The sequence below is a fragment of the Solea solea genome, chromosome 15 (assembly GCF_958295425.1).
Source record: "Solea solea chromosome 15, fSolSol10.1, whole genome shotgun sequence".
NCBI classification, from domain to species: Eukaryota; Metazoa; Chordata; class Actinopteri; order Pleuronectiformes; family Soleidae; genus Solea; species Solea solea.
The window spans coordinates 17,829,047-17,843,702 of record NC_081148.1 but is presented as its reverse complement, the minus strand read 5'-3'; the positions used below and the strand labels follow the sequence as shown (position 1 = coordinate 17,843,702).

The following is a 14,656-nucleotide window of genomic DNA, read 5'->3' as shown; positions in this document are numbered from 1 at the left end:
AAATGCCTTAGGTGATGCTAGAGGTCTGAGGAGAATGGCCAGATAGGTTCATAATGTTATAGAAATGCAACAATAACTTAAATAATCATCTCTTACACCATCTCTAAACAATCCACCTAGAACCCAATCCTGAAACTATAGGTGTCCTGTTTACCTAACAAAGTGACCGGTGAGCATAAATCATGTATGTATTTACTTGGTTCATTTTACATGTTAGTAGTCCTGTTTCTTCGCACACACAAATTAGAATGGGTTCACAGTGTGACATGCTGGCTGCCGTCCTTATAGGTTAAAGTCATAATGTTAACAAAAAACGTATTATTGACACTAACCTGTCTAAGTGCATGCATGTGAAAGCCTTACATTTCAGTTAAGATGACGTAAAACAAACAAGTAAAAAACAAACAAAGGTGTGTCTCTTTTTTATTCTCTTTGACACTGACTGGATTAAAATGAGAAAATGTGTAAATTACCTCATAAAATGTTCTACCTTGTCTTGCATTTTTGACATTAGCGTAAAGTGTATGTGTATAATAGTGTCAGTCCACATTCACAAAATTATACTTTGTAACTAATATATTTGGTTCTATCTTTATTTTTATGTTTGTATTGTATGTAAGGTGACCTTGAGTGTCAAGAAAGGCGCCAACGAATAAAATGTACTTTTCTTCTTCTTCTTCTTCTTCTTATTATTATTAATAATAATAATAATAATAATAATAATAACAATAACAATAACAATAATATTAATAATAATAATAACAATAATACTAATAATAATAATACAAATGAAGTTATATTGTATCATTGTGATTGCCCAATTAATCAGGTGAAACTTAATCCTTATCTTCATATTTTGTACATCTTGGCCTTTAAAGTTATTGCAAGTTACATGAATCGTCATCTTCTTCTTTTGGCTTCACCAACTGTCCTCATGTCCTCCTTCATCCATGAACCTTCTTTGTGGTCTTCCTCTTTTCCACCTGCCCGGCAGCTACACCATCAACATCCTTTTCCAATATGGGTGTCAAATTATCGTGTTAACTTCATTGTCCAACTTCACTGTTTCTGAATGTGACTTGCTTTTTTATAAAATCGATTTTTATGTGTTGGGCTTCCTGTGCTTGAGTTGCGGGGGTTGGAAAACAATGGTCAGTCACTGTACCCCCTCCAGATCTGCTTCCTGTTTTTTGGACAGTACCACTGTCTCCAAGCCATACGTCATAGCAGCTCTCACTACTGCTGTGTAGACTTTCCTCACATCACCCCTGACACTCATCTCCACCCACTCCACCCTGCCTGCACTCTCTTCTTCACCTCTCTTGTGTACTGTTGTTTGCTTTGGATGGTTGACCCCAGGTATATTTAAACTCATCCACACTCTCTATCTCTACTCATTTGATCTTTCGTCATTCATTCCTCTTCTCTCCAAAGTATACCTCCACCTCCAGGCTCTTTTCCACATGTCCCCTATACTCTCACTACAGATTACAATATCATCTGCAAACAGCATAGTCCACGGATGCTCTTGCCTCACCTCATCTGTCAAACTGCACATCACCACTGCAAACAAGAAGAGGCTCAGAGATGATCCCTGATTAAATGCCATCTTCACCTTGAACACATCTGTCACGCCAACGGCACACCTCACTGCTGTCTCACTGTCCTCATACATGTCCTGCACCACCCTCACATACTTCTCTGCCACTCCCGACTTCCTCATAAAATACAACAAACATCTCTTGGCACCCAATCAAGTTCATGTTGTTCTTCTGGCCTTCTCCAGCTGCACTCTAAAAGCATATGTGGTAGTCTTTCTTGGCATGAACCCATACTGCTGCTCACTGATCTTCACTTCTTTCCTTAACCTGCATATCACTCTTGTTCTTGTTCTTGAAAATTGCAATTAACATTAATACATCTCTTAAAAACAAAAAGTATTATAAAACAACAACAAAAGCATCTGAGTAAATAATGATTGACCACAGCTCAAAATAGCGTACTTCATTTCTTTAATTTAAATTAAAATTAAAATTTAAAAACAAAGGAAAAAAAAAGACATGAGCAGTCAGGGAATTCATGCATACTGATTTCCAGGAAAGCTCAGGCTGACAGCATCTCTCCAGAGTCACATTTCTCTTTCTTTATTTAAAAATAGTTTATTATTGTCACATACACATCCATTCAACCCTCTTCTTCTTTGCTGATGGTGTTTGTGTCAGTCATACAACCCTCGGCACAAGATAACTGAAAACTGTGCAGTGTGTTTAAACACCAATCACAAACACCTACACCTGGCAGGTGATGCCAACACAGCTCCAGCTTTCTGACACTCATTAGTCTGTACAAGTATCTGAGAATCACAGTAGTTGTCGTCACCATAAACTGGACTGTCACATAATCCAGTGTCATTTTTTCTCAGTCACAAATGTCACAGATTAATTTTAACACTGAGATTGTGTTTAAACTTTTCATACATTTGCCATAGAAAAGGGCTAATGAGATCCCAACTTTTGGCCCCAAATGGAAATTTCTTGGACTAAAAATAATGACATGGACACCTATTATGCACAGATTGTCTCTATCATAAACATTGTCTGACATGAATGATGTGAAAAATACTAAACTACAAACATTGAGAATAGCAACATGTGTATCAGTTGCACCGGCTTTTTTTGTCAAATTTTTTTATAGGAACATGTTCCCATGCATTTTGCTAATCAAAAGAAAGTTAATTTAAATAGTGTCCCAATGAATTAGCTGTTGGTACAGTTGAGAACCAAGTTTTATGCAACAGTAAAGCTGGAGACCTTTGGACATGTAAAATACAGAATTCTAATAAATTAAACCCTTATATACTGACTGGTGCAGATGAAACTGAACTGGCTCTGGACTCTCGTGTTTTCCTTGTGGGTATGGTGACGACACAGCATGAAATGCCAACTGTAGCTTCCGGCAATTCATCGTCCTCAGTCCATTCATTGAGGTCGGGGTTGAAAACCTGAATGCATTTCTTGTACTTCTTCTCTCCCTCATTCCAGCCTCCAAGGAGATAGACCTTGTTGTTCAAATTGGAAATGCCAGCTGTGCTCACCCCTGTGTGAAGAGGTGTGCAGTAGCTCCACTGCCCACTGTGAGGGTTGTAAGATTCAACGACGAGGACATCCACCCTCTCCCCGCGACCTCCCAACTGACTGCCACCCATGACATAGGCTCGGTCTCCCACAGTGGCAGCGCAGTGCCATCCTCGAGGTGTGCTGAGACTGTTCTTATCCTGCCAGGTGTCAGTGGACGGGTCATACGAGCACACAGCCCTGGAGTAGGCGTTGTTGATGTAACCTCCAGATACAAGGATCTTTCCATCGATGACGGAGCTGCCATGGCAGCAGCGTGGCACCTCCATAGGAGCTTTCATCTGCCACTGGTTGGAGGAAGGCACATAGCACTCCACAGAGGCCTGAACACCATCAGCATTCCTTCCACCAATGGCAAACATGAGGCCATTGAAAGTGTTGAGGCTGAAGTGGGTGCGCCTCTGGATCATGTTGTTCAAGTGAATCCACGCATTGAAGCGGGGATCATATCTGAAAAAAATAAAAAACAAGGTTGAACAAGGGGAATCAAGGTTATTTTGTGGTTGTACAGAAAATAATATGATAAAATTCTACTTTTAAATCAATCAGCTCTTACCTGCAGAAATTGCTAACAGCATGTTTAGCCTGGTTTCTTGCATCATTCTGGTCCTCGCCACCTGCCACATAGAGGAAGCCATCCAAGACTGCCACACACTGATTAAAGCTCTTTGCTGGCATTTCTGTCAACTTGTTCCAAACGTTATCTACGTCTCTGTAGAGGACATCTTTGCTGAGAGATTTCTCTGTCAGGGCAGGACGTCCACCAACTGTGAGAAGCACCTTGAGGCCACCACGTACCTTTGTTCTGCGTGACTGGAGGATGTTCTGTTGGTATGGCAGCAGATGGTAATTCATGGCATCAACAAGGAGACGGTGGCACTCAGAGTCTTGCATCATCCTGGGCACGCTCTGGACATGACTCACCAGGTCCTGGGCAGTGATAGTGCCAAAGCGGATGAGGGTTAGGAGGTCGGCTGCGTACTTCAGCCTCTTCTCATCAAAGTCCAACCACTTCATGGCAATCTGGAAGGCGGTGATCTCTGAGGGGAGCTGCAGGGAATCATCTGAGAGGAACTCACTGATCTGCTCATAGGTGAGCTTCAGGAACTGCTCCATTTCTGAAAACTCAATGAAATTCTCCCTCATGAACTTCTGAGCTGCCTCCTTGGTTTCTTTGAGACTGTAGGCGTCGGCAATATTGGCTACATACATGCAATTCTCCACGCTGAGCTCCTGTATGAGGAAATCACTGCACATCTTCACCAAGGTGCCAATCTGGAGCAGCATAGCCGCAGCAATAGTGCTGCCAATACTGTACAGTGACAGGGTCAGGTTTCCGGAATAGGCGTAGGTGATGGCAGTGGCGAGGCCAACAGGTGAAAGGTCGTTCAGCTCAATCTTTTGAAGTGTTGAATCCTTCTTCAAGATGTTACGAATGTACTCACTGCAGGAGGCCATGACAACCTTGTGGACGTCAAATGACTTTGACTTGGTGGAGACCGTTAGATCGCAGAGGAAGCTCTCATGTCTCATGCTGCTTAAACCTTCCAGAAGATTAGGGGCATACGCCGAATCATTAACTTCGGTTGAAATGCAGCTAAAGCCATTTCCTCCTTCTAACAGAGCATTTAACCCATTGATCTTGTTGGCGGGACTGTCCTCAACCATTATGGTCATTTCATTTATGTCTCCTTTACTTTTTTTGGTCGCCTTGTTCTTTTTAGGTGCCATGGCTGAAGCAGCAGAACACAGCCCACACCTGAACATAAGACAAAACAACAAAACGACATGCATTTGTCAGAAAAGCACAGAGTCTGCTTTACAATTGCAATTATTCTGGCAAAGGATGGGCAAAATTTGGCCTTCTTGTCAAACCATCAGTGATGTGGCTGAAAGTGTGCTGTGGGTCTGACACATTCACATGAGATTTGCATCAAAATATCATGTATCTCTGAAATATTTGTCATTATTTAATGTGCAGATACATACATTTACCCTCTTTTGAGTTCCTGTTATCCTCCTTCTTACATACTTATTGTTTACCCCAAGATGAACAACAATATAAAAATCACTGCTCATTTAAATGATTGGTTTTACAGAGAAAAGTTCTTTGGTTTTAGAGTTAGTGAAATTTATTCAGACACTGGTAGACGCTGACACCTATGAAAACATGTTTGCTACTAGGTGATGCTGGAGTGAGAGAGTGAGTGGGTCAACATGTCCGTCTTTGCATCTGTCACAATTTATCAGCAGTATGTCCAGGAATAGCATTGCTGGACGGCTCTGCCATGACGTTCCTTTTATAGACTTTGAGACATGAGCACTGAGCAACAGGCCTCATGTCCTCTGAGTGTGTAGGTTCATATTGGGGGAATTTTTATTTTCCCCTTTTTCTTTGTTTGATTTAACAATGTCAGGCTTCTCCTGCATATGTACAAAAATACTTCTCCATGACAAAAACACTCTCTAATAGCCACTCCATATTGTTAACCCACAACACTGGAAAAACTGCAGTCTACTGTCATTGTGGCTATTTTTTAACACATATTTAGACAACGTATTTGCTTTTGAAGTAGGTAAGAAAATAGTTTAAATTAAAGCATGGGAAAACTCCACTTACTTGACTTGAAGTTAAGGCTGGTGAAGAAGGAACTTGCGCCTCCAGTTACTGGAGCAGAAGAGAGAGACCAGTAATCACCCCTGCTGAAAGAGACATGCAGTTAACTCCTCCTCTAGGGGAGCAAGTGCCAATCAGGTATTGTGCAAAGCATGTGGCAGAGGGCAGGGACCATACACCCCCAACATATAGTGTCCCACAATAGTTTTCAGTCAGTTGATGTGAACTCCTGAGGCCCCGATCCCTAAGTGGGATGTCCCATGAAGATTACATTCTTACAGGATAACACTCTTACAGGTGTTAAGACCATCTTATTTTCCTTTAGAAATGAATATAAGTAAAACATTCCCAGCTGTATATATGGGCACATTCGTACAGACGATTCAAAGTTAAACACTTCATTACATGTTTATTTAATTATATTAACCTTAGAGTAAATATACATTGCTGGCATGTTCCCCTTCAGAAGCCAAATTGTTATTGGGTTATATACATTCATTGGTACACATATGTACACCTGTACACCATGGCAACAACTCAGTGCATTAAAATATGTAGAGATGGTCAAGATGACCTGCTGATGTTCAAATGTTGTACATCAGAATGGGGAAGAAAAGTGATTGAGGTGTCTTTGAATGTGGCATGGTTGTTGTTGAGTTTATCATAAATTGCTGATCTAATGGGACTTCAGGGTTTACAGAGAAGGTCTGAAAAAGAGAAACTGTCCAGTGACCCACAGTTCTGTGGGTGAACATGCTTTATCCACGCCAGAGTTTAGAGGTGAATGGCCAGACCGGTTTAAAATGATGAAAAGGCAACAGTTTAATATAAAAAAAACTCCAAACACTTGTAACAACCAAAGTATGAAGAGGGCCATCTTTGAACACATGTCAAACCTTGAAGCAGGTGGGCTACAGCAGCAGCAAAACACACCAGGTGCCACTTTATTAGACGTCCCATGTGCTACATAAAATGGCTGGTTGGTGTCGAATTCTTGTGAAATTAGGATCAGCACAAGAGCTTCTGTTTGTTGATATTCCATATATGATATGTTTTCATTTTTAGTTGAACTCATATTTTTCTTTCTCTGAAGCCCATCATGAGACCACTGCCTCAATTTGAGAACCTCTTTCTCTTTGCTTTGAGGAAGCATACACATGTATCCACTACATCTGTTAATATTAGATTATGCCGTCTTTGTGGATATGTTGATAGAATGTAAGATAGAAACATGACAGGCATATCTAATAATAGAATATTTAGAAGTGTGCTCAATCCATTCAAAATCTTCCTTACAGTCTTCCTGAATCTGAGGAAGAACTTGTCGTACTCAAAACGTCACTGGTAATACAATCCGTTGAATGGGAGCTCCAGTGTGTGCAGATCATGTGTTGGTCAGTAAAGGCTGAATATAAATGGTCTTATTTCTTTCTGAAAGTACGTGTTTCTTATCATGTTTATATTTTTGTTTCTAATATTGTGATTTGAAGAAGATTTTAGTAACGCTTTCTGATTTGGATTAATTCAAGGTGGCAGTAGCCTCTAATGAAGCTGCTGTGATTCCAGGGTCAATTTGTAAGAGGTAATTATTTCCCATTCATGTTTAGTTTTTGATTTAAACACAGCAACATTTTGCTCACAGGCCCATATTATTATTATTTTTTTAATTTGTCATCATTCACCCCCTGCTCGTGTTCAATATGTTTACTATGAATGGTGACATAATCAACCCTGTCTCCGGTTACGCCCCATTATAATAGTGTCATCAATGGGCGCGCGCTGCCCGGTGTGTGTAGACGGTTTGGCACGTGAGTCACCACGATGGCCAACAGTTCTGATGTGGTCAAGAAAGTCATGCGGTTCAAACTCCAGCTCACAGACACTGCGGCTGAGTCTGCTACGGTAGATACACGGCGGGTGGGAAGCCATGCAGCCTCTGGATTGTTTGATAATTATACAGGCTTAATCTCACCGCTGATTGTTTAGATTTGCCACCTGTGTGCGCGCGCGTGCGTAATGATTCAAACAACACATGCTCTCCAGAGTTAATTCTCTATCGGAAGTGACTCTATAGCTTTTATAGTTTTTATTAGTGGGTGTCGTTTTTAGACAGACAAAACGTTTGCACCTCACATTTGGACTGCACCTCACTGTGGGGGTCAGGCTGTTTGAATAGGGGAGGGACTTCGCTGCTAAAATTGTCTGCTCCTCTCCAGTTGTTCAACTTGTGGCTGTCCATCATCCACACAGGCTGTGACGCTCTAATTTAAGCCACGTGTATATATTTTTTCTAAGTGTGTGCATTTAAACTGGCCCAATGTTTAAGTATTTAGACAAAATGTTTAGAACATTTTAGAACACACACTTCCTGAAAACAACGTAATGCATATACAGTGAGATTTAAGCAGCTGTCCATTTATAGTGTGCAGTAAATGGAGCAGCCTAAGTGGGTGTGTGAAGTTTCCATTAATAGCTTCTGCTTTGAATGCACAATCAGCAACTGTGCTGATCCAAAACCAGGACCGCCATATTTGGTTAGTCAGGTTTTCTTCTCTTTAGTTCACATTCAAGCAGCATTCAGTGTGTGTGTGAACATGACAAAACTAAATCCATCCATACAAGACGCTTGACAAATAATGCTACTGTTAGATCATTTAATCCCCGTTGATGTGCTCATTCCTTTCTCTGTAGGTTCTCAAGGTCTTACAGAAACTCAAGGATTTGGATATCAACGTAGACATTCTTGCTGTAAGTCTGTTGCATTTAGTGTTGATAAATTTTTCTTGGGCATTATGCATATCGTTAATTAAAATCTACGACATTAACAAGTTTCTGTGTGTATAGGAAACTGGGATAGGCAAAACGGTAAACTCTCTGCGCAGACACGAACAAGCTGGAGAATTTGCCAAAACGTTAGTTAGGGGTTGGAAAAAACTTCTTTCTAAGGAGGGCACAAGGTGATGTTGATGTTTATTTAACTTTTTAGTAAAATGTTTAGTCGATTGTGTGCATGTTTGACTAAATTAAGTCATGTTTCCTGCTTGATGCAGCCTCACAGAAGATGGAGCTCTGTCAGAGACTATGTCTGTTAAAGACAAACAGGACAACACAGACTGTCCAAATGCTGCTGGTTTCACAACAGAGGATTTAAACAATAACTGGTCAACATGTCACAGTGAGAGTCAGGATTTCTCAGATGAGGCCCACTCCAAAACTGGAACTATGAAAGATGATACAGAGAGACGGGGATGTAAAGAGAAAGATGGAAAAAGTAAGGGAAATCGAGATAAAATTCAACAAGAGACCCAGAATAACTTTCAGAGTGATGTCTTACAAAAGAAAACCGCAAAGGACGAAATGGATGGTTCCCCTGCTCCAAAAAAGACAAATTGTTGGAGTGAAAGAAAATTGGGAGATGACAACATTTTATGTAAAAACAAAAAGTTAGAGGACCTGCATCAGAGATCCAGGTCTGATTCTGGGGAAAACTTGAAAATCAACTTTGGATCAGAAAAAGAGTCAAGTAAGAAATCAAGGCCATCGAAAGACTCATCAAAAGAAGACAAAGAATCTTTTTTATTTACATGCAACGAAAAATACTCAAAAACATTAAAACTGGACAATTTTGGAGACGAGAAATCCTCAGGAATATCGAGGAGCTCAGAGGTCCAGAAGAAAAAAAAGAAGAAAATGAGTAAAGAGAGGCACGGTGCTCTCAAACAGTCTGAAAATGAGGAGCTTTCACAGCACAAAAACAAAAAGGCCAAAATGAAACACAGAGACAAGGAGAGGGACGGTGCCAGAGAGGAACCCTCCAAGTCTTTTGAATCGTGTTTGAACTATGATGTTAATGCCCGCAAGAGAAAAAAACAGTGTGGAGCAAAGAAAACTTCCAAAAAATTCAAGACTGTTGTGAAAGAGGGAACAAGAACAGATCCTGACATGGAACCTTCCAAGTTGCCTGTGTTGTCTATAAATGCCAGCCCTCCAAACCAGGTATATTTGAAAATTATTTTGTAAGTGTCACTTTTAAACACATCTATATTAACTACTAATCTTTTTATGTTTCAGAAATCTGTAATGGACCTGATGGGCATTTCTTTACCCGCCATTCTGCCTGAATGTGAAAAGCAATCCACTGCATTGTACTTTGATAGGAAAGGTGTCATATATATCAATATATATATGCATGTGTATTTTCTATATTTGTTACTTTTTCCATGACCCCCATTCCTTTTGTCTTAAAGTTGAGAAAGACCTGGACTTCTATGACGATGAGTCTGCCGTCTTCACTGGTCAGAGACTTAACAAGAAGATGCAAGTTTACTCTGGGGCCAAAATGGTCTTCCTCCCAACCATGTTGAGCTTGTACCAGCAGTGTATCCGCACACTCCAGAACAACATTAACTGTGAGTTATGGTCAAAGAAGTTATTTCATGTGCCGCTGTGATGTCTCTGTCAGTACGTTGGATTTTTAAGATGGGTTAGGGATTTTTTCTGAGAGGATTTTTTCCTCTCAGTGCTGTATGAAACAGGTGGAGTCCCATTTGAAATCCTGGAGCCAGTGTTGGAGAGGTGTATGCCGGAGCAGCTGCTACGCATTGAAGAATGCAACCCAGTAAGAATGTGACACATGAGTATATTCAGGACAGAGGTACACTTTGTGGCCAATTTATTAGGTACACTTGCTGAGCACTGGGGCTTACCCTTCTGAGGACTGGAGGATCAAATTATCAATTTGATCCATGGCCCACTGTCTAGATAGATATGAACAAATCCCCTTTTCCGATAATTGAACAGTTAAAGTTAAAAGAGTAAATAAAAGGATGTGATGTGGCCATGATGTAGTCGTCAACCAGATGATGTTAACGTTTGTCGTGTATCTTGGTTGCTGCTTCTTTTCATATGCTGCAACCAATTGAATTTGATTTTGTGCTTTTCACCAAGGTGGTTTGCTTATAATCTTTTATAACATACAAAACTGATATGGAGTATACAAGCTACAGTTTAGTCAAGTTTTACCTTATAATATGCATCACAGAGTTCTTGTCTGGTGTCAATCTAACATAATAGTATAGAAATGATAAAAATTAAAAAAAACACAATTATCACCTAACGGTGTAAGTGAGAACATTTACTCTCACTGAAGGAATAATTGCAATCCCTACTGTATAGCTTGATTGTTTTCTGCTTGAATATAGATTATTGATTATTTTGCTGATGATTGTTTGATTATTGTGCCAAAACACCTCCGTTCCCTCCGCTACGTTGTCTTCTACTTGTGTCGTGGGGGCAGCAGCTTTAGCAATGAAGCCCAGACCAACCTCTCCCCAGCCACTTCCGCCTGCTCCTCCCAGGGGGGATTACAAGGCGTTCCCAGGCCAGCCACGAGACATAATCCCTTCAGCACGTCCTGGGTTGGCCCCGAGGTCTCCTTCCGGAAGGACATGCCCAAAACACCTCCCCAGGGAGGCATCCTTACCAGATGCCTGAACCACCTCATGATGATAAAATACACAACTGAAGATGTGACCCTGGTATCTTCTAGTGCATAACTATTCAATTAAAAACTCAGTTGGGCTGCATTTTCAAACCAAGAAATTTAGCTGGGCCAGACATTTTCTGCAGCCAGTAAGCAGCAGCTGATGACAAATTTAAACCGTACATCACAAAGTGCATTTAAAAAAAATAAAATAAAGAACTAGTAATAAAAATATTTTCTGTCCTTGGCACACGTCAAAGTGTGTGAAAAAGTGCACAGTATTAGCTACAACTATCTCAGGTGCAGCTCAAGTGCACAACATCAAAAAGGTGCACGCTATTAGCATTTGTTTCTCTTTGAAATAAGATAAACATAATGTCACGTACGACCCACAAACGTCTCAAAGTGCCTTTAACGGAATACAAAAGAACCAACACTGCTATCAAACCTCATCAGACTACTGTAGGAATTGACGTAGGAATCTTTGAGGGAGAGTGAAATGGATTTCTCTCGTTATTGCTTCAGTTATTTCTGGTGGAAACACAGGCTGGGCCACTAGGAATTTAGTTATGGGCCGCATGTGGCCCATGGGCCACAATTTGAGTAGACTTTAGTCTGTTGAATATCAGAAAACCCGGACATCTTCATGTTTCCATGATATACAAGAGAGGAATTAAAAATGCTCTTTGTAAGCAGGACTTATCTAGCTTTCTTTCATCCAAGTTCAAAAAGCTGTTGGATCGTTTATCTCCCTTTACGTATCACTTCTGTGTTCACTGCGTTGTTGACTACCTACTTGCTTCCTTGTTAGATATTCTGCATAGTAAAGTCCTTGCATCCACAGAAAAACAACACACTGTGCATTTTTGTAATCTGAATATTGACTTTAACTGTCATATCTGGCACTCAGTCTGTAAAACATTAAAAACATTATCTTAATTGTCATGCTGTGCATCCTGAAATGACCCACAATGTACCAAAAATATGGCTGTTAAGAAGCAGGTTTACTTAAATTACATTTCTACATTATTAAGCAACCACACAGATCACTACAACACTTTGTGTGCTTATTTTGTTTGCCCAGTAACAAGTTTTTTTCCACAGATCTACATCGGAGTGACGGACCACTTGTGGGGTAAACACTGTCAACGGGAATTCAAAGACTCCCAACTTCAGGAGTATGAATCGTGGAAAGAGATGTATATCAGACTCTCGGAGGAAAGGGAGCGGAAACTCCAGAGATTGACAAAAAGTATCGTTTCAGCACATTCTAATAAACCCAAAGGTCAGTCAATACAATTCCAACCGCATACATTGCAGTGCAAACATGAAAATGACTCCCCATGAAATTACATTCTAAACTACAGACTATTCTTACTTTCTATACTTTTTTTTTTTTTTTAAGGTCGGCAGGTGAAGATGGCATTTATTCACACTGTTGCCAAGCCGCCGAGAGATGTGCGAATTCAGCAGGAAATCCATGGGACTGCTGTTCAGCAGCCTAATCAGCTCAGATGCAGGTGGGATTTGGCGTCCTAAATACAGAGAATGATCTATACAGGGTTTGAGGTTGTGTACCGCCTACTTATACCTAAAAATATCAAGAGTAAAACCAGTTTTTTGTTTGCCTGGACTTAGCCAAACACGGAACCGGTCTTAGTTTGGTTACACGGCAGCTTGTTCTTATTAGACACGTTTGACAGCTGTCATCACATGGATGAATGAAGAACGAAGAAGAGTCTGTCACTATATATTTATGTCTCTGTGCTGTTTGATACAGCGTGAAACCTAAAGACATTGCATTGCGTCCAAGCTGCAATGAGCCCAGCAGGTCCAGCAGGTTCAGCAGCTCCAGTTCAGGTGGAGGAAATTCACAAGAGTCTCGCAAAAAAACAAGTGAGCTGATGGGAACATTTTAAAATGACACATTGATGAGATTCGAATATGGATATAATTGTGCTATATGTTCTTCTTGCTCTCACAGGAGTGGCTCCAATGATGGCGAAGTCCTTAAAGGCATTTAAGAAACAGTTGGGACGCAGATAATTGTACAATGTTGCTGTTTGAGAATATGGGAAAAGTGCACTGTCATCTCTATAATAAGTCTGTGTTCTCCATCAATTGTTCTGTGTTGTTTGTCTTCGTACGTAGGCTTATGTCATGTTTTTTTCCCTCCAATAACAATGAATTGTCTTCACTATTACTTCACAATTAAATCAGCAACTTCACATGATTTAGACGCTTCTTGTCTCTTAAGTCCCTGCGTGCCAGTCAGTGGTAGTTTATTAAATGAGCTATTGCTCCCTCTAGAGGATGTCAGGAGAAATGTTATTTTCAGTGAACACATTTTTGCCACAAACTATTTCAGATAATGTAACACTTTTACACTAATGTATGGTATAACCTACCTCTTCTACCAGTACGCACAGTGATACATACACATTAACTATTGCTCGTAGTATATTTGATTAAATTGATGTTTTCATCCTTTTCTGTGTTGTGCCCTACATTTTGTTGACACCCACTCAAATGTCAACAAAGTGTCTCCCATTGTGGGAGGAAAAGTTTTTGTTTTCTTCAGAACGCGCAGAAAAAAAATGTGTTTTATGGTGGAAGGTTATCTGCCACATGTCAAGGACTCTCACTGAGTGGAGGTTTTGAAACTGCTGCAGACTTTAGTGCCACCTGTGGCAAGATGCTGAGATTACACCCCTTGTTCAGCTTTCTTTCATTTTAAAGGTACATTGTGTGTATTGTGTAATGAATGTTGCACCTGCGGAATATCCCTCACCTCACCTTTCCCTTCCATTACACTTTATATAATAAAGTGATTTTACACTTATTTTCAATTTCTGCCAAGTTAATACACATTTTACTTAAATTTTACACACTGGACCTTTTAATGGTTTAAAACAATGCCACTATGCATCTCTGTAGAAGTGTATAACTTTGGAATTTGCTTTGCTAACCCTATCAATTGATAGCACTATATGTGTAATAGAGAAAAAGGGCTTTGACATCAGGGCTTAAAACCTTGCAAACCTTGGAGGCTGGTGGCAAAATAACCTGATGGTTAATGACACTTTCCCACCACAAGAGGCCTCTGCAACAAAAGGTTGAGTTGACTTGAACATCCAACCTGGAAAGTGACACAAGTATGTCCTTTTTTTAAATTTAGAAATTCAAATAGATTAACCTCCATCCAAGCTTATGACAACAGATTTTTCAATTTACCCAATTAAGTATTAAAGTAGTTATTCTTTTAACATTTTAGATAATACTTTCACAATTATTGGATCCATTCAGGGCCGACCCTATGCATGTTGGTGCCCTATGCGAGATTGGGATTCTGCTCTGTCAATTCCTATTTTGAATAAAGTAAAGCTAAATAAAGGAAATGGGTGAAAATACTTTGTAGGGCAG

General features: G+C 40.2%; 2 protein-coding genes across 3 annotated transcripts; one reads left to right on the top strand and one right to left on the bottom strand.

Moving 5' to 3' along the window:
- Positions 1–1,995: 1,995 nt before the first annotated feature.
- Positions 1,996–5,861, bottom strand: klhl31 (kelch-like family member 31). The gene is made up of 3 exons (XM_058651398.1): positions 5,755–5,861; positions 3,691–4,893; positions 1,996–3,584 (listed from the first exon to the last, which is right to left on the bottom strand). Exons 2-3 carry the CDS (start codon positions 4,863–4,865, stop codon positions 2,852–2,854), a joined length of 1,908 nt encoding a protein of 635 aa, XP_058507381.1. The 5' UTR covers positions 4,866–4,893; positions 5,755–5,861; the 3' UTR covers positions 1,996–2,851.
- Positions 5,862–7,447: 1,586 nt separating this feature from the next.
- On the top strand, positions 7,448–14,073 carry eloal (elongin A, like). 2 transcript variants are annotated; one of them, XM_058651395.1, is made up of 11 exons: positions 7,448–7,653; positions 8,443–8,499; positions 8,596–8,708; positions 8,802–9,747; positions 9,823–9,913; positions 9,999–10,160; positions 10,272–10,369; positions 12,338–12,518; positions 12,639–12,753; positions 13,014–13,129; positions 13,218–14,073. In XM_058651395.1, the coding sequence occupies exons 1-11, from the start codon at positions 7,573–7,575 to the stop codon at positions 13,277–13,279; spliced, it is 2,022 nt and encodes a 673-aa protein (XP_058507378.1). In that variant the 5' UTR covers positions 7,448–7,572; the 3' UTR covers positions 13,280–14,073. The 2 variants fall into 2 exon arrangements, with proteins under 2 accessions (XP_058507378.1, XP_058507377.1); XM_058651394.1 differs by lacking the exon at positions 7,448–7,653 and adding an exon at positions 7,665–8,285.
- Positions 14,074–14,656: the final 583 nt, after the last annotated feature.